The sequence below is a fragment of the Phocoena sinus genome, chromosome 3 (genome assembly GCF_008692025.1).
Source record: "Phocoena sinus isolate mPhoSin1 chromosome 3, mPhoSin1.pri, whole genome shotgun sequence".
NCBI classification, from domain to species: Eukaryota; Metazoa; Chordata; class Mammalia; order Artiodactyla; family Phocoenidae; genus Phocoena; species Phocoena sinus.
Window position 1 is genome coordinate 93,033,434 of NC_045765.1, and position 27,061 is coordinate 93,060,494.

Consider the following 27,061-nt stretch of genomic DNA (forward strand, 5'->3'; position numbering starts at 1 on the left):
CATACAGAGATACTGACTATAAAGGGAGAACAGCTAAATACACTGGTACTAATAATAGTGATGTAGGATGCTTTTAAGCATCCTTTCCAGGTAAATGATATGGCAAAACAACCCAATTTTCTTTTCCCAACGATTAGCAGAGGTGGTTGTTTTGCTTTCCCTGAAAAGGACAAAGGTATGTTAATCATATACACTCTAAACCCAGATACTGTAGAAAACTTCTACTGTTTTTACTTCACTTTTAGACTATTTGCACAAAAATAGTGGTTAGAAGTACCCTAAATATTTTTCCTTCATTCTACTCAAATTACGTCAAAATTACTAGCTAACTATAGCTTCTAACCTGACACAGGATTCTGTAAGTGAACAAAAGAAGTCACGGCTCAGAGCTGATGGTAGGTAGGCTCCCGGTCCAGCTCTTATACAAGGGTAACAGGTTTGGGTTTCAACCCTCTGTAAGCAGGATGCCTTCATGATTTTCCCAGACTGGCCAAGATTATTCTCTCATATACCAGAAGACGGTCGAGAGGAGGTTTGCCACCTCTGGATGAACCCACATCTCCATCCTATGACTGATAGATCAGTTCACGAAGAAATAGAACTTCACAAAATGACATCCTCTTTCCTGCCAGTCTGGGCCTCTGGCAGTGCCACTCATCAACAGGACATGGCAAAAGGAAGAAATTACCTGGCCAACTAAAACTAAGCAGAATCTTGACTCAAATTGCTGTGAAATTTAAAGTTCACTAACTTTTGTTTGCATTTATGTAAATGATTAGGGTAAAGTATAAATATTACCACGAATTCTTGGAACCATACATTTACATTTTAGATGTAACAACATAAACCCACCTATCCTGGAGTTCATGTTCTCAGTTACTGTTCTTGCCTTTTGTTGATGGTGTTTTCCTTTTGCAAGAGGTGCCAACAATGGAATTGAAGAGGCAAGGAGTTTCTCACGTAGCTTGGTGAAATTACTATAAAGTAAAATGACTAAATAATAGTCACCTACAGATGTTAAGAGGGAGAGTATCTGATTAAATCGAGAGGCCACCTGGGGTGCAATACTGCCCAGTGCGAATGTCTGGACTAACCAGCACCCAGAGTTAGCTACATACAGAGTCAGGCCAAGGAAGCGCTTCTGTCATGAGCGCCCCAGTCCACTCCATTATGCACACAGATGTGTCAAAGGCTGTGAGGAAGGCCTCAGTGTGGAGGGCAAGGAAGAGGAAAACTTTGTGATGGGATCTGGGCCTTGATGTTAAAGCAAGAATCTAACAAACCCCAGTCCCTGGGGTCCTAAAGTGAGACTGAGGAGGGCTTACTGGGCGTGAACACAGGCAGCAGTGTGTTTCTGAGCCCAAACAGCCAAGGAAGAGAAGGCTAAGAATGTGGGCTTGTACAAATTACAGAGATAAGAGCAAGAGGCATGATCACTCAATATATGTTTTTGCGTTTTGTCCGTTCAATGTGGAATAGAGTTAAAAGAGGGAAAAGCTACAGTTTACACAAGGACACGGGATGACAAAATTCTGAGAGCTGCCGGGGTCTAGCAAGATGCCTGGTATTTATCTATGAAATTGTCATCACTAGCCCCTTCTGACCTACAAAAACAGCAGTTTTCATTCAACCTACCATACTATAAGTGCTCAGATATAACAATCCTAGTTAATAAGAACGGTACTAACATTCTCCCCACCCTCCGAAAAAGTGACAGCTGTAAAAGAGGGAGAGGGCCTAGAATCAGTGTTTAAACAGCCAAAAGCACCTGGAGGGGGGTTAACTGTCCTTCCACATCGAGCGAGGGCAGAAGAAGAGGGTAAGGACCTAGTTCAAAGGAACGAGGCAGCTGCACCAGGAGGCGGCAGGTGAAAGCTGCGTGCATGGGATGAGCAGCAGTGGGAAAGGACAGGAGGGCGCAGCCAGGAAGAGCTACAAACAACGTCGCCGGTCATCTTCAAAGGGAACGCTGCGTACGGTGTCTGTGCACGTGTACTATATACATACTAACCAGGTACACACATAAATATTTAATATATAAAAAATAAAGTGCTTTCTAACAGGTCCCCAGGCAGGGACATTACAAAACATTTCACAAAACCGCAAAACAAAATCGATACAATCAAAGAACACTACATCCAACAGACGTGAAAACAGCCAAACACAGTATGTACAATCAGGTGGGTGTCCCAGGACAAACATCCTGTCATATACATGGTATATACATATATACTCTTTTACTCAATATATTATGACAATATATATTTTAAAATTTTGTTATAGACAAAAACAGAAACAAAAGACAACCCCTACAAAAACACGATAAGGATGGAGCACGCGAGGCCTAGACTGACAGACAAATGGCTGTCTCCACGGGGAGTCCCGAGGCCACTGCTTGGGAAAATGTGCCAGCGTTCTTTCCTGGGGTGCAGTGCCGCCACGTCTTCCAAGGCACTGTGGGCTGCGGCGGTGAAGTTGGCATCCCCCGTGGTGAGCAGGTCAAAGACACAGGACTGGAAATAGATGTCCTTCACCGGCATCTTCTCGTGGCATTGAGCGTTGGCAGTCTCCAGTGTGTAGCCAGGCCAGGCCTGGGCCGAGGACGTGTGAGGCAGGCTGTGTCCTAGGATGGCAGACACCTGGCCCTGCCCGTCATCGATGCGCTCGCTCAGGGGGCAGCCGTTCACACACAGCTGCAGGTCCTGGCTCTCCTCGTAGGACATGGCCAGGTCTTCAGGCATGCGGACGGCGAGGGTCAGGTAGCGACCCAGCTGCCGCACGAACACCGTGGTCCCTATGTAGCGAGCGTGCATCTCCACGTAGCGGCCGCTCTCCCTCTCCACGATACGCAGGCTCTTGATGTCGCCGTCCCCTCCACTGGTGCTGCCATCCACAAAGGCAGCTGGCAGGTCATCTGTCACAGCTTGGTATACTTTCTGGTCTGTACACTCGCGGTGGGCTTTGAAGATGATGGTGATCTGTGGGAAGGAACGCGTACAAAGTTTAACACGATGGGAGGGATACAGGATGGTGCATCCTTGTGTGGCAAGAGCTGCTCTCCATTCTGGAGTTGAATGGCTAGAGGCAGAATCTCCAGACTAGGCCTCTTTGCTTCTGCCTTGCAAGTGAATGGTGTCACTGTTAGGGAAACTTTTAAAAGTCCTATGTATTTGGAATGATAATTTAACACAGATCCGGGGAATGTGCCTCATGAAAAAATGTTCATTTTCCTAAGACAGAACAATGCTGTTGTTGGGATACAGGCAATTTTTATTGGTAATTTATATCTTGTCTCCTTCCAAAAACAAATGAGCTGTGGTAGGGCTCTGAGAAAAAAAGATTCCGTTCTCAGTTATGCAGAAGCTCTAAGTGGCTTAATTAACAATAAACCTACCAGAAATTTTTTTTTTTGCAGTACACGGGCCTCTCACTGTTGTGGCCTCTCCCGTTGCGGAGCACAGGCTCCGGATGCACAGGCTCAGTGGCCATGGCTCATGGGCCCAGCCGCTCCGCGGCATGTGGGATCTTCCCAGACAGGGGCACGAACCCATGTCCACTGCATCGGCAGGCAGACTCTCAACCACTGCGCCACCAGGGAAGCCCCCTACCAGAACTTCAATTTCTAAAAAGTTTCTCCCTTGGACGCTAAAACCATATCCCATGACTCATCACTACAAACTTACTTATAAACACTGAGGGAGGAAATGGAAAGCTGAGGAGGGGGCCATCCCAGCAACAGCTACCAATCATGTGCCTCAGGAAAGATTTAAGTCCCTTAATCAAATGTTTCACATGACTGACTAATCGCTGTGACAGCAAACTCACTTAGCAAATGCAGCTCCCAAGCACTGGCAGACTAAATACCCTAAACCTAGTTACAGCAAATGTTTTCCCCAAACAGCACGATGGCCCTTCGACTTCTCAGAAATCTGTTCCCCAGTCAACTCTCAACCCGCCAAGTTAAGCAGACAATTCATGGAGAAAAAACTACTGATAATACAAAAGCTTCCCTTGAGTGAACCGATTTTATTTCCTTAATTAGAACAATTATTTAAAATAATGAACGTTGAGCACCTTTGTCTCCAACATCCTCAACATCTCTGCCGCAGGGGATGGAAGGAAGATGACGAGGAAGACACAGGGCCTTCTGGGTCACACAGGTGGGAAAACGGTCCCCAAGGGGGAAAAAGACTATGCTTTGAGATCTGAGTTATTGTCAATAACTGAGGTAACAGCTTCTTCTTTTTTTTCAGAGAACTATTTTATTTTAAATTAATTTTTACTGGAGTACAGTTACTTTACAATGTTGTGTTAGCTTCTACTGCACAGCAAAACGAATCAGCCATACATACACACCTATCCCTCTCCTTTTGGACTTCCCTCCCATTTAGGTCACCACAGTGCATTAAGTAGAGTTCCCTGAGCTGTACAGTATGTTCCCATCAGTTTTCTATTTTATGCATAGCATCAATAGAGTGTATGTGTCAATCCCAATTATTCTATCAGGTGACTTCAGTCAAGGAGGGAGGTAGACAAGCCAAACACTCTACAGATTACTCTGGATGGAGGGAACCTTCCACCTCCTGCAAGGGGGCTAATCAAAACAATAGACCCTTGTTTAAAAGGCCATGCCGGCCCCACCCCACCCCGCTCTCTACAAGTCCTCACCACCACCCTCAAGTTTATGTCCGAAGGGCTTTTTCCCCAGCTCGGCCAGCATTTGCTCACACTATTTAATTCCACGTGTTACCACCAGTGTTACCTGACTGGAATTTTCCAGCCTTTTCATTTCACTTCAGCCAGTTATAAAGCCACATCTGAACCAGCTGCACTGTAGCAACTGGTTAAATTCATATCCGTTGTTTGCAGCTGCAACTAAAAGCCAGACAATGCACTAAGAAAATGCTTGGTTTTCTCCCTTCCTAATTACCCTGAGCCACAATTTAATTTCATGACCAGCCTTCTCACATTTCAACACCTTCCTAACAACCTGAAGGAGGTGTACCAGAGATGATTTCAGGAAATTTGTTGTGCATCCAACCATACGGCCTTCCAGGGAGAGTGGGATTTTGAGCTAGATATCTAATGGGACTATAAAATAGATTTATTTGGTGGCTCTAAAGACAGTTTGACAAGTGCTTTTTTAAGGTAAGCTGGGATCCCTTGGAGGTGAAAAAGATTTATTCAAGTAAATTCTGCACCTGAAGAGTTGAAAGTTAATACAGACGGCTACAATAAGAGTAATAGACTTTTCATACAGCCACTCTCCTCATTTTCAACCAGAACATCCACACTCAAAGAGTAAATGAACTCTTCTACAACAGCTAGGCCATTTGTCCTTCCAGTCTAACAAAGCTCAAATTTAAACCAACTTGGCGTTATCTGCAAGAATTAAGTACTTTTTAGTTCACCTTAGTTGAAAAACACAGAGGAATTAGTTTTGTTGGGACAACACACCAGGGAGATCCAATTCCAAACAAGTAGTAGAAAACACTAGGTAACAGTTTCACATGACTTAAGTTTTTTGTTTCTGAAAAGGCAAGCAAGGGTCAATATTAAGATGAGTGGAATAGTTCCAACTCTCACCAAGTCCACCAATTCCAACTCAGGAGTCATTTCAAACACTCTCATGTTATTGTCCTCTGCTATGCCTGTGACACTGACAGCAACTCCCATTACTTCTAGAAGATCAAGTAAAACTTAAAGCTTGACTGCTGCATACTATCTACACTTACAAAATATTCCAGTTTACCTAATGGATTTCTGTCTGTCCAATTTCCTAGGAGTGATTTTCTCTATGAGACAACGAAGCTGGTATTTCTCTTGTTGTTCCTCCTTTAGGTGAAATAATTCGCTCGGAGCATATGTATAGAATTAGCCCTTGAATCAAGATGCTGAGGGTAATGAAGCAACCTCAAAGCCTGAGAGAGGTTTCCTGAGTGGTCCTCTGTAGTTTAAGTAGGTACTGAAGAGATACCTAGAGATATAATCAATGTAGTAGAAAACACTAGGTAACAGTTTCACATGACTTAAGTTTTGTAATGTAATTTCATTCCTCATACAATTAATTACAACTCGAGGTCTTAAAAAGCAGGCACTCAGCCATGAAGGGCCAGAAATTCATTTCCAGATTCTGTCTCCCTCTTCAGAAAAAAAAAAAAAAAAAAAAATTTATTCACTCTCAATAATTCTTACTTTAAAAACACTCAAAATTTAATTGGAATGTTTGGTAATTCCACACGTTTTATATTTCCAACTAGCAGCTGTCAGAGGGTAAAAACAGGACATTCAAAAATGTATTCTAAAGCTCTCAAACAGATAATTTAAAAACACCAGCTATGCTGCTTACTTTCCCCCCTCTATGAACTGATCCATATGCTGTAATAACTCAATTGGGCACATCTGTTCTATGCCACACCATTTATTATTGATGGATGGCATTTCTGTGCATTTAAAACATCAGTGCCTTTTGTTAAACCTCCCCCGCCCAGCCCCTCCCAATCCTCACCTCAGACAAACTACTCCAGTCCCCTCATTCATTTTTTTTTTTTTTTTTTTTGCGGTACACGGGCCTCTCACTGTTGTGGCCCCTCCCGTTGCGGAGCACAGGCTCCGGACGTGCAGGCTCAGCGGCCATGGCTCACGGGCCCAGCCGCTCCGCGGCATGTGGGATCTTCCCAGACCAGGGCACGAACCCGTGTCCCCTGCATCGGCAGGCAGACTCTCAACCACTGCGCCACCAGGGAAGCCCCCCCCTCATTCATTTTTAATGTTTCATTCCCTGAGATCTTTACCACCCAACGGGTCTCTTAGGAAGAGCAAGATAGCAGCTACAAATCAACCTTTCCACACGAGTAAGGCAATAAGGATTTAAGGTTTGCTGTGAAATACCAATATTTAGAGGGAGCTGCCTCTCCTTTCCACCAGGAAAGTAAAAAAAAAAATTAAATGAAAACGACGTAGCCCAGAGAACCAGGCATTGCCTTGGCAATGCACAGACAGAGCTTCCCCAGGCTCGACAGCCTTGCAAAGTGCTGCACAGAAGTTTTCAAACAGTAGAATTCCCCACAGGCTGTGCACTTAACTATTTGTGCTTATTGTATTTTGGAAGAAACATTTATTGGTGTTTAATCAGGCCATCTGGCACTGCAAGTGCAGGACCTTACTAGATTTCTCTAATAGCAGAACTGGACTTTAAGATCAAGGGACTCCATCTCTTGGATTAAGATGGGCCCGCAAACCAAACTGAAAGTCACAGAAATCAGCCTGGAACATACAGAAACAATTTTGATATGTACCTAATTAAGATTCTGCTTGTGTTAAGGAAGCTAAAATTAATTTTATTTCATATAATTAGCTGATAAGTCTACTTCCTCAGATCCTCTGGGTGCAATTATAGGTTGAAAAAACAGGCGACTGTGGGAGAATAAGAGAACGCTGTGCCCATGGCCCCTTTGCTCTTACCAGATCAGTGGAGTACAGCCTCTACACTCAGTCCTCAAGGCTGAGCAAAACAAGAAACCATTCCAAAAGGAGCACATGCTTCAAAGAAATAAATACACGTGCTCTATCTCCAGCTCTAAAACACATAATCTTAACTTCAGAGGGTCAGTTTTTCTAAATGTTGAGGAGTCTGAGCCTAGGAAGCTCTGAAGCACTGAAGTATCTCGGCCGGACTGGGGAGAACTCTGGATCTCTCTCCCTTTTGTGGAGCAGGAAACAAAAGCATATTCATCTAGAATAACTTTCTGTTTGAACAGTTTCATACAAAACCTAGGAGAGTATATGTACCATACTTAAGGAAAAAATGTTGCACTGGTTAATAACTGATGTCATTGATAATTTTCCTGAAAAACTAAGAAAAAAATATCTGTCAGGATGGTGTGAACTCGATGAACCGAATGTAATTTTACCATTCCGACTCAGCCTACATATCAGCTATCTACCTACAGGAAATCTGAACTTAAGATCTATAAGAGTATAGTTTCTTAAGTAATTTCATTGGAGTAGGACAAGATACTAACAGGAAGACAGTAGTACATGTGTTTAAGAGGAGGGTGGCAGGTTAAAAATCTTACTCTAGACTTCTTTTAAGTCCTGAATGAGACTATAAAAATCTCCTACCTTCTAAGGATATCAAAATAGGTTTCTCTATGCTCATGAGTCTCTTTCCACAGAGCTCTGTTCTAGGAACATGTACAGGATTCCAGAGAAATGGAATGGATCAGACTTATTTATTCTTCAGTGTTGCCCTAGGTAATACATGCAGGAACAAGGGCTGCCTTTGCTGCTGGAGGGGTTCTTGGCAGCAGATGGAGAAAGAAGAAACCAAACCAGAGGGAAAGGACACCCACAGTTGAGGCTGCTAGGGTGGTCCAGGGGAGAAGCATTAAGCTCAGTGGCTGGAAAGAGCATGTGAGAGAGAAAGGGAAGCAGGCCCAGGGATGACACATAAAAGGGACAGGCAAAAAAAATGTCGACTTCCAAAGAGCAATTTCTGTACACTTAAAACAAGGAAGGCTGGAAGTAGAAATAGACTCAGAGACAGGGAAATCGGCCAGTTTCCTTGTACAGACCAGAGCTGAGTTTGGGAAGGAAAGGCCTCAGGTCCTCACAGTCTTGGCACTCAGAGAACTCCAAAGGGAACTTCTTGTTTGTTGTGTTCGGACTTTGCATTGAGGAGGCCAGCAAATGCAGGAACTCACTACACTCCTAGATGCGAAGTTAGATATGTGTAGACAGTATTACAGGCGGAGGCTGCCACTGTGCTTTAGACCAGAGGCTAAAAATATTCTGAAAGGTGACAGCCAGGGCCAGAGGCAGTAACTCTAGGGGCAGGAATCTGCCCTAGCAAGTCTTGCTTTCAGGGATCTCCCTCCTAATTGGGGGGGTGGGGGGGGGAGGGGGGGGATGGGCACAGGGCCAGGGTTCAGCACAGCTGTTTTCCAAACCAATGGGGATTAGGAAATCACAGTCTCATTGATCATTTTTCAGTTTTGGTGATTTAAAAAGCAAAAGGGCTTGAAGGTCTCCACAATACACTCACACTCTGTCACTTGTAGGTTCAATTGCAGGTTCCCAGGGGTATTAAAAAAAAAAAAAGCAAAGCCCAGGAACGAGGTGGTTACAGGCAGTGACCATATATTCCAAGAAGCCAGTTAACTGGAAAGTTACAAAACAATATCCTTCTGTCTTCATTTTCCTGAGGCAGGGAGCGGGGAAAGCATGAACACCACATAAATGCACACGTGTGCTTATGTGTGTACTCACGCACACCTTTAGATGGAAAGATTAAACCCTGACCCCCTTTTCAGGAGCACATGCAGAGCAGATGGGAAGTTAGTATTTAAATGCTGTCACATCAATTCTATCCACAGTGTGTATACTAAGTTCCAACACTGAAAGAACCCACCAGCAGTAGCAAAGGTACTTTGGGCTCCAGCTCTTAAAATAACCAGCTAACTGGGACATACAGACCTCCTCTCTCCACAGACCCAACTTCACCTGAAGTTCTTTCTAGACCCGACAGCATCATGTTTTCACTACAAGGCTCTCCAGCTAAATTCTGCATCTTAGATGGGTGCTGCTATTCTTGTTAGTTATTACTTACTGACAAGCTGAGCAGTTTAAGAAGTCCTGAAGTTACCCCACCCATGAGAACACAAAATTCAAAACAGTGGAAGAGCAAGTTCTACTACAGTCAAAACAAATAAAGACAAAATGGGTAAGGTAGCATTTTTCATTGTTCAACACTGTAGGTAACTATCCCACATTCCGCACAGGCAGAAACTGTTTGGTTAGCATTAATTGAAGCCAACAAAAAAAGTACCAACCATCCAATGTTTCCTTCTTGCCCCTTCCTCTCAAAATGTTAACTCAAAGAAAATTTAACAGGGCAGAGAGAAACATTTGGAAATGTGACAGAAAAACAAGTTCTAACTCTCAGCTGTGCATCAGACTTGGCCTCCTGCCTCTGGCTTAAACTATGAAGGAGTGTGGATTTGTTTTAAAGGAGTAGAGGCCCACAGCACTCGCATGGAATCCTGGCTGGCTCAGGCAGCCGTTGGGTTAATTTCACTTATAAATGGGGGATTACGAAGGTCCTTTTTGTCCTTCCAAACCACATCTGGCACAGAGGGAGCGGCACAGAGAGATTCAAAATATACAACTGACAAGATACACAGACACAAATTTTTTACATTTTTAGACAGTTTCCACTAACATCTTCCATGTTTCTTCATTCTATTCCAGAGAACAGAAAGATGATAAAAGACTCATTACCCAGAGTACATGAATCTGTATGAACAATATAAAGGTGTATCTTGTTTGGAAAGTACAGCATAAAGAATAAACAAGGCAGGCCCATTTTCACCTTACAAAATGATCTTTCACACTTACAGATACATCATGGAGCTAATAATTTCTCCTTCTTTTCCTTCTTCCTTTGCCCACATATACTTTTACCTCCAGGCAATCCGAAGTTTCATATAGTTCTATGAAGCAAAGCTGAATAGTTTCTGGGCCTGAGACCTTACAATCCAGTACAAACGAGAGCTATGCAGGAAACAGAAAAGGACAAATAGGAATACTACCACCTGCAATTATAGCTGATTTCTGCTTTTCTAAAAACTATTCTTTAATGTTTCAATATTATCTCTACAATAAATAAATTCAGGGAGGATAAGGTTATCTAAGACATGTTTTCATGTGTCTTAAAGATGAGATAGAACCCTGAAAAAATGATTTTAACTAAGAACTAGTGATACTGATGGTCAAATTCCCTAGAAAGCTTTCTGGTATTAAATCAAAGATCAATAACCTTTCAACAGTGGCAGCCAGGGTTCTAGAGCCTGCGAGGGTATACAGGAGTGAGGAGACCTGGGTGCAGGTGAGGGGCCACCTGAACAGTGGGAAGTGAAAAGGGAGGCTGTGACAAATCCTAGGAGTAAGAACATTGACCTGTGATGGTGACCAGCGGGGACAGTCAGGCCCTGGGTACAGCAGCCCAACTCTCTGGCCCAACCTCCTGGTCCTTCCTGACACCCGAGACAACTCGCAGCACTTGGAACCAGCTTATAATGTGGGCCACCAATGTTCTAAGAAGAAACCCTGCAAATGGCTTTTTCCTCCCCCCACACAAACCCCACAATTCTCCACTGACTGCTGCAAAGTTTAGTTATGTGCTTAGACTGAGGCAGAGACAACATTCACCTCTGCATCTCCCATGCACAATAGGCCCTTTAATGCTGGGTGTTTCAAATGCAGCACCACATTATACATTTTATCAGAGAAATGAATATAGTATACGAGCTGGGAGCTACAACTGCAAACTTCTTTCCCATCTGTTCTGCAATATGCCTCAACTGGTGTTATAACTTTTTTTTTTTTTTTTAGCATTTCTGCAAAACAAGGAGGACCATGACAAGATGCAAATCTTAAAAAGATGGCAAGAATTAGCTGCATAACAGATAATCGTAACAAAACAAAGAGCAACCTCAGATTTTAAGGATTAGTTACAATGTATCTGCAAGACAGCATGTGCTCTCTGGAAGGAAAGGGCTCTATATTCTCAAAGAAACTGCCACGTGTCCCTTCTGTAACAATGTTGCACGAAAGCACAGTGTCCATGTATTCAAAACACAATCTGGCAGAGGGAAGGATAAAGCATCTTCCTTAGTCCACAAAAATAAGAATGATCACCACTGTGTAGCTCACATTGTCTCCATGAAGATACTAAAAACATAATTGGTTACAAAAACTTGGCTACAAAGAAATGCACTAGGCCTAGGGTCAAGAGAGGACAGATTTCCAAACCTTGATCCAAAGATATGCCTAAAAAAGACAGTGGAAAGCCTCTGCAATGCAGGCGCGTCTGCTCTGATTTTGTAACCAACAGAGAATGACCCAGAACATTGGTTTACATGCCCACATTTGGTTGTCGAACAACAGTTCATGCTAAGGGGCATCAGAAAGGAGCACAGGATCCAATCATGCTCTAGGACCCTACAAGTGAAGAGTATTTTATCATCAGGGAACACCTCGGGTTATACAGTTTGATGAAGATAGTAAGCAAGAATGGGTCAAAGGGACTAAGTCTTCCTGTATCTCTAGTATCATCAACCAGTGGAAGTTTTCAGGAAATTTCCCAGAAAGCAGCTAGAGTTCAGGACTTAGGGATAATTATGGACTTTCAAAGACAGGGTCTCTTACCATGCTTTGGATAGGCACTGAAAGCTACTGCCCATGGGGTCACTGGGAGCTGGTGGCCCATGGCAGCAGCAAGAATTTACAAGGCACCTCAGAGTACCTGTTCAACAGCCACCCGGCTTGGTCAAGCACAAAGAACACACCTCTTCCCCAAAGTCAAACTGCATGAAGGTAAACCACCTTCTCTCACTAAAGGATGAAGTACAGAAAAATGTGAAGATCTATAAAGGACCTGCAGTCATCTCAATCTCCCCTCCTACTTGCAGTTTTGTTTCACTGAGTTTGAAGAACAGCATACAAAAGCTAGAGTGATGAGAAAGGACATGATTACGTTAAAAGGAAAAACAAAGCAAAGGTATACCAATTATTTGTACAGAATGATTTTTTAAAATATTGCCATTGTTTAGGTGTGTAATAAATTCATCCTTGAAATTTTTTGGTTAAAGGAATCATTTTAAATGCACCTGAGAGACTGGTGCTTTTAAGACATGTTACTAGGAATACATTTGTAAAGTGCAGAATCCTTTCATAAAATAATTTATACCAAAATCACCTGTAATCAGGGCACATACAATTCCTTATTAAATCCACATAAACAGGGATACATAGATGCACAGAATGAAGTAAAAAGGAGTTGAGGCTGAGAGGCTGGCAAAGAGAATGTGGAAGAGAAGGTACAGAAGCCCAGCATCCCCACAGATGACCTGGTTATTTACCTGTGTGAGGCCCAGGAGAGATACTGGCATTGTGTCCCCTCCCCCACCCCCAGCCCAAAACAGAAACTGCTTTTCTTCCCATGTAGCCAGCGCTGCCAGTTCTAAGCCTGCCGCCTCTCTCATCTCTCTCCCGCAGAGTGCCTGCAGGCCAGAAGCTGCCCCTTACAGCCAAAGGTGTAGAAGGTGGCCCAGAGCTGACATGGATCTCAGCAGAGGTGTGCAGGTGTGCCAGGAACCCTGGCAGCCCCAGGGCGGGGAGAGATGAAAAAATAGCCCTGGTCTCCCCTTTAGGAACACATCTAGCTGGCAAGGTGGCCAACCATACAGACTCCTGGGAAGGGATCCCCAACAGGCTGGTGGAGGGCACGACATAAACCCAGTGGCCCTGAGAAGGCATACCTGCACGCAGCATGGCCGCCGTTTCCCAGGGAACGGGGAGAGAAAGTAGACAAGGGAAGATGAGGCCAAACTGTCAAGCACTGCAGGTCTTGCTGCCCTACACTCATTGCTTTCCATGTGGATAAGGAAAAGTCTTAGCTAATAAATGACCCCTTGAGTATACAGGTGACTCTGTAGTTTAGATTTTTTTCCCCCCAAGCTTTGTCTTTTCGTGATGAGGTTTGAAACGTGGGTGTTTAGGGGCAGGCAGAGCTCACAAAGACAGTCTTGAAGATGACTTGATTAAGAAGCCAGGTTACCAGGACTGAGTTGCCTTAGGGACTTCCCTGAGCAAAACACCTGAGTCTAGTGCTTCAGTTTAGTGCTGAAGGTGGTGAAATGAATGTTTGCTTAAATACTATAATTTTGGCATCACAACCAGCCAGCCTCTATGATATGACATCATTGGTCAGTCTTTAAATCTAGTGACACTGAGCACATAGGTCATTAAAAATGCTTGACCACAGGATGACACAGTATCCGCAATGTGCAGTGCTGGGTTATCCAATGGCTGGTCTATGTATGTATTTAAGGTCTCAGTAAAGCTGGGACTCATATAAAAAATTCTTCTTAAAGGTTTCTTGAAAACAGTATGACAGTAGACATCAAGGAAAAAAAATCAGATCTTTTTTGGAACTTATTTCTTATGTACTTTTTTGTCTCATTGTTTTTATTTTTATTGCCATCATTTTTTCATTGCTTAGAATTTTTAAAAGGTTTCATTTTGGCCCTGGGTTGGTAAAAGGAAATTGCAGTGCAAAATTTTAGGCCTTTGTTTGGTTTCACCAGCAGAAGCCATACCAACATGGAGACAGGCCCTCAACAGTAACCTTCCAGATGCTTTTGGGGGCTTTGGAGAGAGTTACAAAAAGAAGGAGGAAAGAAACAACTACTAGAGGTCAGAGAGTAATTTGTTGCTGAACAGCATGGTCACCAGATGTGGGGAAATACTTTCCAATAGTGCAATTAAAGACCAAACATTCTCACTGTCTGCTTGAATTTATGTTAGAGGATAATTTTTCCCCTCTCCTTTCTGGAATGGGTAAAATCTTTGATCCTTACCAAAGTGAGGGAGAAAACAAATTGTATTTATTTATTTGCTAAAAACTATGAGGGATTCAACCACAACTGAAATAGAATGATCTAAAGTCTTTCGATGTCAACTATTCCATTTATATAATGTTAATACTCATAAGGTAACCAGTTGTCCCCAAATATTTTCAACATGATCAGTAAAAAGTATAAAATTTTGAAAGGTTGAACACCAAACAGAAGTGACATGTGACTGGATGGAAGGCTTGGAAATCAAAACTTTGGGCTTGTGAAAAGAAACAATATAGCTGACCCCTGAACAACAGGAGGACTAGGGGCAAACCCCTGTGCAGTTGAAAATTCACATGTAACTTTATAGCTGGCCCTCTGTATCGAGAGTTCTGCACCCAAGGATTCAACCAACCATGGATCGTGTAGTACTGTAGTATTTACTACTGGAAAAAAATCCATGTAAGTGGACTGGTGCAGTTCAAACCCATGCTGTTCAAGGGTCAACTGTATTTTCCCATGCACACAGCACTTATTAATCTCAAAAGTATCGTTTGAAGGATACCGCTCCAAGTCCTCAATTATTTACACAATGATTTTGATGATTTTCTACATTCCTAATGGAACTGTCTTCTGAATTTTCAGTGTTATGTCTTTCCAAAGACTATTCCCAGGTTTTATATCCTATGACTGCAATAATGATGGATTTTTTGCCCATGGCTTGTCTTATGACTTCATAATTATACTAACTTCATATCATAACATACAGCAAATACATATTTTAATATACAGATAGGAAAAATTACTTGCATACTTGTAAAACACAGAGGAAGAAAAGTTTGAGATATAAGATTTGGAAAGGTAAGCTTGGGCTTTATTGGGAGTTGAAGTGTAAATAGTTTTAAGTTCCCCTAAGATGTCTAGATCGATGTAATAGTCTTTGTTCAGAGCAATGACTTCTAATCTTAGATTTGTGACACCCCCGGGGTGTCTCCATACATCTCTGGAGGTGCTGTAAAATTCCCTCCACAAAATGTGAAGTAATATAATTTAAATTCACTTAATAACTATGCCACATATGTTTGGAGGCAAGGGAGGTGTCCTGGAATCAAAAGAACAGTCATTAAGTATTATAAAAGCTTGTTCCCTGTCAATTATATTTTAGTCTAAACCAACTGATGAAAAGATAAACAAAGGAAATCAAGCAAGATGAGAAAACCTGTATGTGTGATTTTTGTGGCTGGAGGAGATGGTAAAGGAGCTGCTTACTTGGGACACTATTTTCATGGACAACCCTTTTTGACTGCTTTATTTATTAACACCTGAATCAGCTCGGACTGGCAACTGGAAAGCCAGTCATAGCTCCTCTCCACCTACTTGCACTAAGACACTGGTGCCTTAAAATTGGCTTAGAGGATCTCTATTCAGTATTAGTTTCTTTAAAACAAACAAACCAACAACAACCACATACACTGGCAGCTAGACAGGGTAAGTTTAACTTAACTATGTCAGTTTTCCCCTCAGGCTGACTTACATTTTTATCCTGAGATTACATGGGGTTATAAATCACTGCTCTGCAATATCCAATTCTTAACTTCCTTGGTCACCACTAGGTTAGGAACTAAAACACCACTGTGGGCTTGCCACTGAGAAGCTGGCTTATAGCCATTACATTTTACTATAGCTTCCAAGTTCCCAATAAAATTTCCTGATGGGTTACTGCCTCTGGCTTCACAGCGTTCTTTATTCAGAACACCCATTTCAGTCATCTGATAAATCTGAACATGGATTTCTTCAAGAGCCACGCACATCTGCACTTAAAAATGACACCACTGAAAAAATAAAGAACTTTTTTTTTCATTAAGCAAGCCTGCCTTTTCCCTAGAGAACCCAACTTCAATGTTTACTTTTTATTTTTCATATCACTGCCTATTTAAATTTAGACCCACATTTTACATAAGCCCTAGAATTCCACTGAGAAATTTTTTACCAAGTAATTTTCATTTAATCCTTCATCCACCCTGCGTGCCAAGAAGACCAAGAGAAGCTCCTTTTAAACTAGGTCTTTTGTATCACACTTCAAAAGTTGCCTGAAGAATCAAACTCTGAAAGTTATTGGAAAGAAGAAAAAAGTACACTTGCCTTATCTGTAGCAGTAGCACTGGATCCAGGGACCACAGGCACATTCGTCACTTGAACTGAAAGATAATTATTATCTATGAGTGGCCAGGCCCCTTCCACTTTGCATGTCTGGAAGTGATCCTTGAAAGTTCTAAGGTGAGGATCTCCGAACAAGCCACAAAAAAGGTAATTAGGAGGGTTCTGGTCCCCTCCCCTGTGTTCTCTGGCTCCCGCGTGGCTATGATAGTTACAAGGGTCATGGGTCACTTCAGGGTTTGTGGAGGATGTGGGTCCGTCCTTAGAACAGTTCCTCTGGCTCATGAGGTCACTGATACCCAACACAGCAGAATGGTATACTAGGTTACCACGGCAGGCTTTTGAAGTTCGCTGGGTGCAGCCGGCATAGGCACGCAGAGCCTTGCAAAACTCAGAGTCAAAGCCATCAATGGCAGAGTTCAGGTGTGAAGTCAGGGACACAAAGTCTGTGGTACATTTCTGGATTCGACATTGGGCTGGCTGTTGGCAGTCACCTATGAGAAAGAAGATAAGAACAAACATTTTTTAAATGCTTCATAACTTCCTGAGCTACATGAGAAAATGACATTCTCCTCTGGGAACTGTTTGTTCTATTTCATATACTCCTATTTTAAGAAGGCCTTCAGAAATAGGACTGTATTGTGCTTCTTGGCCTCTCACAAAGTAAGCCACTGGGAGAAACACTGCATGCAGCTAGTTAACTTGAAACTAAAGCATGGGCCATTGTGAGTAAACAGGAGTCTAGCCCAGTGTTCTTAGGGTAAAATTACAAGGGAACGATAAATGAAATATTTTATCAACTTTGCTATTGTTTATAGATTTTGAGAAAGATGTCTTTGCTTTAAGACCAAGTCAAAGATATGAACTTTGTTTTGATTTTGAAAACTGCATAAGTAATGTGCTTTGGAAATCACTGTCTGCACAAAATCACGAGTAAAGCCTGCACACCTCAGGGAGGGGAAACTCCTAAATTACAGCATGATTAGTTAAAACACCTTTACCCGATTCTACTATGGCTATAGGCAAAGAATATCAGGAAAGAATCCAGGTACTAAGTTATTCTGCATTTCTTGAGGAATGTTTATCAACAAATTGCATATAAATTAACACTTAATCTCCTGGTTTCTATCAATACAAAGTGTAAATGTTCCCTTAAAAAAATGAAGTGATTGATTTGACCAAGCTAGGTATTCACTTACCCCATAACATCAACCACACAAGGATTCCAGCTCCTAAACAGTTCACCAGTAAAAGTACACTAAATCAAAAAGTACATAACACTGACAGGTGATCCCACCAACTATGTTTTTTTCCAGAAACAGAACCAGAGACAGAATTATTAGAGTATATATAAACTACTTTTCCCCTAAATCAACAATTCACATAAACTTAATGATTAATTCACATTAACTTAATGATTTAAGTCAAGCTAAAATAAATGAAAAATCATGTGATTACTGCCCTACTATTTAAAAAGTCAGTTTTCAAATTATGGTTTGCCCCTAGCTTCTCATATAAAAATTTGTAAAATCTCTCAAAGCACAAAAAACACAATGAACCGCCAAGACTAGGTCAGTGGTGTGCACCAATCAGTTTAACACTATATTCCTTAAAATGGGAACACCAGGATTACTGAAATGAGAAACAATTTTCTTTATCATCCACCTCAAATTTTATACAAATGAACTGTAACGCGTATTTGTATTACTTGCACATCCTTTATAGGTCTCTCAACCATGGAGGAGCCTCAATGTCAAGTCTTAGGTTCCTCATATGAGAAATAAGTAGGTTGTTCTACAGTAAACTCTGTGATCTTTTCTAGGCATAAAATATCTATTGTGTGGGGGGGAATCAGTCAGTAGAGTATTATTAAATGTATAATTATGCAAGATTTAGGCATAACAAAACTTCAGGATAATATCAAGATTTAGTAATTTACCTGATAAAGACTTAAAACTAACCCTAATAATCATCTTAGAAAGATATTTTAATCTTTTCAGTAGTAAACTGCTTTTAAATCTGAATAAAATAGCCTGTAATCTCTGCTCATGGCATCAGCTGGGGAAACAAAGGGTAGGAAATGACAACCTCTTAAGGCACTTCCCCAACCATTCTTAAATTTCAAAAACCAAAAAGGGAAAAATATAGTCAAGACTGGATATTTGATTTAACACAAGTAAAAGAGATTAAAATATTTTAATATTTTGGAGCTATGAATTTACAGCTATCACTAAATCGCACTTAAAAAAATCAAATACATCTTGATGTGTTTGGTCCCTATGTTTGCTCATTCCAAAGTTGATATTTATAGAATTCCTCTCTATAAAGTAGATCAAATCATTTTTCAACTATTTTTACTCAAAAAAGCAAAAATGCGAACAAAAAAATACAACAACCCCCAAAATGGTATTAAACCCATTTTACAGATGGGAAAATCAAGACAAAGGGACACTAAAGGCCTTGTCCTGGCTGGATTGTAAACAGATAGTATGAAGCCCAGAGCATGGTGCCTTTCCTCAAATCCTGTTTTCATTCCTCCACATGTCACATCTCTACTAAATGCCTGATTCTCAAGACAGTACTTGATAGCTTAAAAAAAACGTAACTACAGTATTTCTTTTAAAATCAGCTTCACAGTAAGCAGTAAGCAAGAAAATAAAATATGGGCCAAGATCACTCAGTAATGAACAGTTCTTGGACAACATATAAATGACAGCACAAGAACTTTCTGCTAAACTTGCAGTGCCTATTCTGTTATGGCCTATAAAATCTAGCCAAGCATACACTAATAATTATTTCAAATAGTCATAAAATATCAGAAGTAAGACCAGCATGGAAATGCAGATGCAACTGTTAAGAAAGAGAAAAGCAGAATTTAGATTCCCAGCTCCTTTTTTGTTCCTTTCCTTCCTCCCCCCCTCGCTTTTTCATAGCAGGTGGGTGCGGATTCCTTTGAGAAATCTCACATAAAACAGAACTCCTTGGGTTCCTTTGTTTTGGATGAGGTTTCTAACAGACTTTTCGAATAGACATGATGGGAGGGAGGAGGGCTAAACAGAGAGAAAGTGCATTTGGGTCAGCAGTTTCAGCCCCATCACAGGCTCCTGTATAATGACTAATTTGCAGCATACAGCCAGAAACATCCAGGCTTCATGAATTTATAATGACAATGCGCACTTTGCCTGTTATAGGCGGTAAAGTAAGCCTCCTGTCAAAATACCAAGACAATGCAGAGCAGAAACAATTTCAAGGATGCAGCCAAGAAGGCCACGAAGTGTATGAGTAAGCAAGGAACTCCCCTATTGGACCTCCATTCAGGAAGCGCAGAGGTTTGCTTAAGGGGAAAAAAAAAGTGAATAAAAGTATTCTTTTCATTTCCCAAGGGCAGAATTCAAAATCTGCAGCTACAGATCTATTTTTCAAATCAGGTCATCTAGGATGTGACAGTATTTTCATTCCGGTAAATGAAACTTACTAAGGGATTTGTGGGTCTATAGCTTTTATTAATGATCCAGACATAAAGACCTCACCATTCAAGACAGTTTCCTCAATGTCCGGACTGCACATGTGAATCTGCAGCCCAATCACCAGTTTATAATAAAAGAAATCAGATATGCTGAAGTGAATTAAGTGAAATGCAGAGCCATATGGGGTGCAGAGGCAAATTATATGGATCCAGGCACCAAACATATGGTAGCCCATCTGTAAAGAGCACTCGGCTAGGCTCCCTGCTCTGAGGAGAAACAACCCCTGCATTTCAATAGCACTGCTCTTCAAAGAAATCTCTCAAAAAGGAGCCCTCTTTTCTATAACCAGATTAACTGCTCCATTCCAACAAGCTGTCCACAGATATCACTCACCACAGCAACTCTGGGTAGAATCTAATGGCGACTTCAGCGTGAGCACATTAGGATACTGAGAGGAGTTTCACATTCCAAGTTCTTGAACTAAGGCACCTTAATTTTCTAAACTTTTAAACCAACTTCTTAGGCCTTTCATGGGCCAGCGAAGAAATCTTCAAGGACCACATTCCAATCCTGTTATAGGACCCAATGGCAACTAAAGGAAACGATATCCAAGTAGTCAAGAGGGACACAGTCCTGCCTACTACTTCAATTTCCATTTCAAGAAACCTACAGTTTGACATATGGACACTTATTTTTTTCACACAAAACCCTCCTGAGCAGATTTTCTGACACGTCATAAAAATTTTTCCATGTAACCATAAGCAAACTGACTTTATTTTCTAAGGTTCTAAAGTCACTAATTTAAAACCTTAATCATTGTAAAACTTGCCATTTATACTCTCTATTAAGACCTCGGTCTGTTTCCACAAGTGACAGTGTTAAAATGCAGCTGTTACATCACAATGCAAAGTTATGCAAAGTAAATTAAGTCGCCTACTCAAATGCCACATTTTTTCCCCATTACTTAAAAGACCTCCTGGATTTTTAACACTGCTGCTATGACTTAGTAAATAAATAAGAATTACTCCGTACAGTTGGGTGGCATTAAAGTTCAGTATTCTCCAGATCAGAGCGTTGTGACTGCTGTCCTACAAATACAGGACAAAAAGATCGCGAAGGAAAACTTACCTAATGCTCTAAGTGTGCTCAAACTACAAGATAAATTATCTTTCAATTCGGTATAAAAAAAATTCTTTGTCTAGACCTGCTCCTAGAAGTGGTACTTATTAGTAAAGAGGATCCTAGATTTTTTCCCCAGCTTTATTGAAATGCAACTCACATATAACATCGTGTTAATGAAATGATTTTAAAAAGAAAAGTAGGTTACAACATGCTAAAAGGCTCATCTTCGCTAAGAAGAACGAAGAAGGCTTACTGCGTTAAGAACAGATTCCTCACCGCTGCTTCCATAGGGGAAGCGCCAAACCTCCAGAAGTCAAGACATCTGTCAGCCTCTCCTGGAACCCGAAAACACGCGGCTAGCCACAAAGCACGAGTTTTTCCAAAGAGGTTGAAAGCTGAATTAAAAGCAGCCTTCGCAAATATGAAAGAAATCCCAGTTTTAAAAAGTTTAAGTTACTTCGAGATTAACCCCCAGGTTTTCCAGCTCTGGTGAAAATCTTTCCATCTGGTGCGATTTCTTCGCCTCGCCGCCACCCCCAACTCCAGAGAAGCAGCACAAGGCTCCTAGTCACCCCACCGAGGCGGCGGCGGCTGCGGAAACCTGATCCCAGCCTGACTTTCAGTAAACACCAATGCAGAGAGCAATAAAGCATCCGGAACATTTGTCTCGGGTGCGCAGCCCCTGCCCGCTACATCTTTGATAAGTGGCTGTTGGAGGGGAGATTTATCAACGGTCCGAGCAGAAGGCTGGGAAGGCGGGAGGGAGGGGAAGAGGCCTCTCCTCTGCGCCCCGGGCGCTCCGCTCGGTCAGCGGGTGTGCTTCTGCCACCGCCCCGCGAGCCCAGCTAAGGTGCATGGCAGGGGCTAGTGAGGCCTTTCCCGTCGCGCCACGCCGCCTTCCGCCCCGGCAAGCGCCTACGGGACCGGGGGTGTCGGGGAACAAAGCACTCGGCCCTAGAGCTGGCTCCCCTCGCGCGCGCGCCTCATACCTGCGTGAAGCAGCCCGAGGCTGAGCAGCAACAGAAGCAGCAATGCCAGGGGCGGCGGGCAGAGCCGGGGGCGGGGGCGCTGCTCAGCCCCGGCGGCAGCGGCGAGGGCGGCGGCGGCGGCGCAGGAAGATGCTGCTCTCAAGCCCATGCCCGTCCATGCAGGTCTCGTGGGCTCCGGCGAGGGCGGCGGCGCGGGCGCCTTGGCGGGTCCCGGGCCGTGGCTGCGGCATGGGCCGGAGGACGCGCCTCGCTTCCTCTTCTTCCTCCTTCAGGCCCGCGTCGAACACGGGCCGCCGCCACCGCCGCAGCGAGCAGTGCGCCGCGGGCGGAGCGAGTTGGCGGCGGCGGCAATAGGGCACAGTGGCATCGTGGCGGCCGGAGACGGCGGCGGACGGAGGGAGAAGGGGCGGGAGAGAAGACACAAAGACCGTGAGCGAGTGAGGGGCCCGACCAGCAGCGCGCGGGCGCCCTGGCCGCGGCCAGCGTGGGCTCACCAAGCGTGGAGCTCGGGTGTGGACGAAAAGGAGGAGCACGCAGCCCCAACCAGCGGCCACCGCCGGCCAGGATATCTTTCCGCGTCAGCCCACCTCTCAATCAATCTCAGCCCCTCACTGCCGCCCTGCCCGTCCTACACCCGCCAATCCGAGTCGTCCCCACCCCGGCCTCGCCCCTCCCTCTAGCTCCATTGGCTGAGAGGCGGACGCTCTGGGCCCAGCCCGCCACTCGTAGGGCCCAAAGCGCCCGCCCCTCCGTGCCTCCTCCTTCTTTCTGCCTGCCCAGTGTAGTTTGAGTTCCGCGTCCGCCCGCTGCGAGTCCTGTTCTTCGCGCCCGGGCCCAGCCTCCCTCCGGCTCCCTCCTCTGCTCTCCCTCCACCCCCTTCTGCGATTTACTGTTTCCTCGCGCCCAACTGAAACAGGCGACAGCAACTTTGTCCTGGCTTCGTTACAAAGGCACCGGCCTTTGACCTCTCCTTGAATTAATGTGATCAGGTTCAACCTCCCTCCATGACTTTTATTAAAAATTTCTTTTTCATCACCCTCATTCTGTCCCTCCAGCTCCAGCTCCGGCTACGGCTCCTTGGAGGAAGCGGACGCTTTTACCCTGAGCCTTGCAGCAGGTCCCTTCGCAGCCAATCACATCTGCGGAACCGCGTTCCTAGCCTGTTGTGGACTTTTGGTAAAGCTAGCACCCAGTCGCGTTGGAAATCCGAATGTGACCCACGGTCCGGAACAAATCGGATAGGCTGGGAAGGTACCCGCCAGCTCCCGGCGGAGTTCGCTGGCAGCTGTGCGAGGCTCCGGTTCTTGTTCCTTTGACATTTCCCTTCCTGAAAGCTGCGGGGAGGGATCTGAGAGCGGGCGAACTTCAACGTGTTCGGCTACAGTGTAATTAGATTAATGAGGATTGTAAGTTTTTAACGCAGTGTAGAATAATTATGCCATGATTTCTTGTTGCTCAGTGGCTTTTCCACAAATTTTCATCGTCTATTAGCAAATTAACCCAATGGCAGGTCGGTTTCTACTTTTGCGATTGAATGGATCCCAAAATGAGGGAAAACCAATTGTCTGCCAGAAAAGAGGTTGCCAGTGGAGATACAGGAAAGCATGTTGTGAGATTGATGATAGGTTCTAATTTGTTATGAGTAGGTGTGAAGTGGTATCTAATCTCAAGAATGGCCTCAAAGGCCGGGAGCCACTTCGTACTGCCCTTGTCTTTGCCCTTCTCCAAACGGCAAAGGGCTGCCATTTTAAATTCACTGATATCCAAGTCACAGTCTGCAACCCTACCTGCTACATTACTTAGAATCTCTAATTAGGAATTTCGTATCAACCACGGACACGTTAATATTCCAACATGTTAAAAAGTGCTAATCAATGGACCAGGATAATTGAGGACAAACCTTCCAACGCTCCAGCTTACTCATTAGACGCATTTTGAATTATACAAACCACTAGGTCCCTAATGAAGGATGCCTATCTATTTTCACTGCAACTTTTCATTACTTACTTATTACGTACTATGATGACTCAAGTGGTAAACACACCTTTCACTGCCCAAGATATAATCCAAACCTTGTGTGTATCTATAATATGCTTAATAGTAGCTTCAGAGTTGCCTGGAGAAATGACATTTTGGGGGGAGTTATCTGATATGATTTTTAGATGATACTGTGTTGTAAATACTGTTAAATCAAAAATTTACTCTCTTACATTTACTACATATTACAAATGAAATCAAGTTAATGAAATACTGGTAAGTGTCTTTTAAATAGTAACCAAATGTGAACACTATCTTTCAACGTATTTTGCTAGCAAAGACTAACAGTAAGATGTTTCTTCTTCCTTAACCCAAGATTTAATTCGACCCCTATGAAAGAAGCATCCTACTTTATTGACCATACTTTAAAACATATAACCAAGAGTTAAGGATCAAATTCAGTTTAGTTTGAGTCTTTTCACTCCTGGTTTTCTATGATTTCCCCGCCTTTCCTCTTCTCCCTCCTACATCCTGCTCCTTAAGTACACGGATGCTCTAGATTTTATCAACAGAGGGCACCCTCGAGTCACTGCAAATCCTGGTGTCCTGAAATGGAGCTGTTGTTCTTTAGAGGAAAAACTTCATTTTTTCTAAGGCACTTTACTGCTCCTCTGTTGTAAAATTTGACAAGCTTAATATTTATACGCCTAACAATTCACTTTTTATTGCTGCATAAGTGTTCAGCCTGCTAGAGGAAAATGTTAATTTTCACAATTAAACCACAAGGTGGTTCCTATTTTCAAGACATTAGTCTAGTTGACACATTGGCGGGGTAAATTCGGACTGTTAGCAAGATCCCGAATCAGCTTGGGAAGCAAGAGCGTAGTGAATGGTCACTTACAGCGCATCCACTCCCGCAGCTAGTATGCTGCAAGTTAAAGGAGGATTTTAAGACTCTACAAAGAAAAATCTGGGGAGGGAGCTAGAACACAAACATAAAATCGATGACTTATAAAAGTTTTTACATTTTAATCAGAAAAAAATCGTGAAGTGACAGCTTGCACAACTCACAAATCCACCCTGTTTCTTGCCACTTGTACTCTTTCCTCCTGCGTCTTTGTTTTCAGGGAAAAAAAGATGAGACTGGAACAGTATAATTAGGGGACACAGCAAAGCATCCGTGCAAAATGGGTAGAATTAAAACACATGCCAGCAACATTAATGGATTCTAAACAAGATGTGGTTTCTTATCCTGAACCTTTACATGATGTCTTAACTGTTCCCCTGTTAATATACAGAATCTCCATTTCCAGAAATCTAACACGAGGTCTCTAACAGATCACCGGGGGCAGAGGAGCCAGGAATCAGACCCGGGGTTGCGATTTGCGCAACCCATTTTAGAGTAAAGGCTCCCCTGCTGTTCCCCAGTCCACCCTACGCAAGGCAGGGGTGAAGGAGCCCGGAGTCCGACAGCCCAGCGGCAAGCAGCTTGTGTATTGTACTTACATCATTCTTAACCCTTCCGTTCCTGGAGGGGGCTTGGCGGGATCAGAGGATCCCTGAGCTCCGGAACACGCAGGACCTGGATGTGAGAGGAGAGTTCCAGAGCCAGGGGTAAGCGCTGCGCCCCCGGAAGGAGAGGGCCTGGGGCGTGCGTGGGGCTCATCACCCGAGCGTATACAACCGGCCCCCGCGATCCCTTCGGGCTCAGCCGCGGCTCGCACCGCTCAAAGCGGCAGGTGCAAAAAGCATTTGGGAGTCGCTTGCCAGCGCGCGGAGGTAATGCGCTTCCTGTCCATTTATCTCAGGAAACCAGCGCAGCCTTCCCTTCCAAACAAAATTAACCTCTCATTACCCAGCCACTCATTCCCGAGAAGGCCTTAAAAGCTTTACCAGCGCGCTAATGTATTTAAGCTTTTCTTCCAGGCAAACGCAGCCGCTACCGCGACTGCCATCAGCCCCGGCGGTTCCTCTGAGCTCCGCCGGGAGCCAACCGCTTACTTCCCCCCAGCCTCCAGGCTGGGAAACTCTGGCCAACCCAAATCCCAGTTTGTACTAATGGGCTGACCCGACACCCCTGAACCGACTTCATGCCGGAAGCAGCCCAAACAAGTTCTCACTAATTTCACAAGAGCCCCTCGTATCAAGTCCTCAGCTCCCCTATCCTCAAGGAACGGGGGAGGGTACCCGGGAGGAACTTCAATAGCAAGCTGTCCCCGGGGAGTGGGCGCTGACTCCCCTTTGGAACGCCAGCCCTGTTCGCAGAGGGGGCGGGAAGCACTGACCAGGGGCGTGGGGGTAGTGTTAGCTAGGATCCAGCCGATTCCAAAAGTGGAGAAGCAAAGGGGGTTCTAGGTGTACAAGGGGCAAGAAGGGGCCTTTTGGAGGGCTGGGGTTTTCTCACCCTGGTTCTCGCCGCCCCGAGGCTGGCAGATTTATACCACACAGGTGGACGGAGACCTAAACAAAATAGTCCCGGCCGCTGCCTGCCGCTCGCCCCCCACGTCCCTCTGGCCCACCTCAAACTTCAACAAAATAAACAACTCACCACAGGCATTCCCTTGTCTGCAGCGCGACGCTTGCCAGCTGGGAAAATAAGCCGCAAGCCACGCGGCCGGGGCGCTGAGGGGGGCAGCGCAGCTCCCGCTTCTCTTTCCCAGGTCGGGGCGGCGGTAACCCGAGGCAGGAGGGAGGTTCCGCCTCGGGGGCTGCTGTCCCTGTTCCCCGACTGCTGCGTGAGCGCCCGGCAAGCGGCTGCGCCCTTCCGGCTGCCGCGACGCCTCCGCTACCTCGGGGAGGGGGCGTGAGGCAACCCCCTCGATTCCTTCTTGCTTTCTCCAAGCTGCTCTCTCTTCCCTCCGGAATCAAAGACCAAACCCAGGGGCCTCCACCCCACCCCTCCACATCTCCCCCTGCCGGCACATCCCGGATCTTTCCAGCGCGGCTG

General features: G+C 44.1%; 1 protein-coding gene across 2 annotated transcripts; it reads right to left on the reverse strand.

Annotated features, from left to right (window-relative positions):
- Window positions 1-2,015: 2,015 nt before the first annotated feature.
- Window positions 2,016-26,987, reverse strand: RGMB (repulsive guidance molecule BMP co-receptor b). Of its 2 annotated transcripts, XM_032628610.1 has the most exons (5): window positions 26,663-26,987; window positions 25,621-25,696; window positions 22,138-22,403; window positions 16,545-17,053; window positions 2,016-2,978 (listed from the first exon to the last, which is right to left on the reverse strand). In XM_032628610.1, the coding sequence occupies exons 2-5, from the start codon at window positions 25,623-25,625 to the stop codon at window positions 2,310-2,312; spliced, it is 1,449 nt and encodes a 482-aa protein (XP_032484501.1). In that variant the 5' UTR covers window positions 25,626-25,696; window positions 26,663-26,987; the 3' UTR covers window positions 2,016-2,309. The 2 variants fall into 2 exon arrangements, with proteins under 2 accessions (XP_032484501.1, XP_032484502.1); XM_032628611.1 differs by lacking the exons at window positions 25,621-25,696; window positions 26,663-26,987 and adding an exon at window positions 23,174-23,503.
- Window positions 26,988-27,061: the final 74 nt, after the last annotated feature.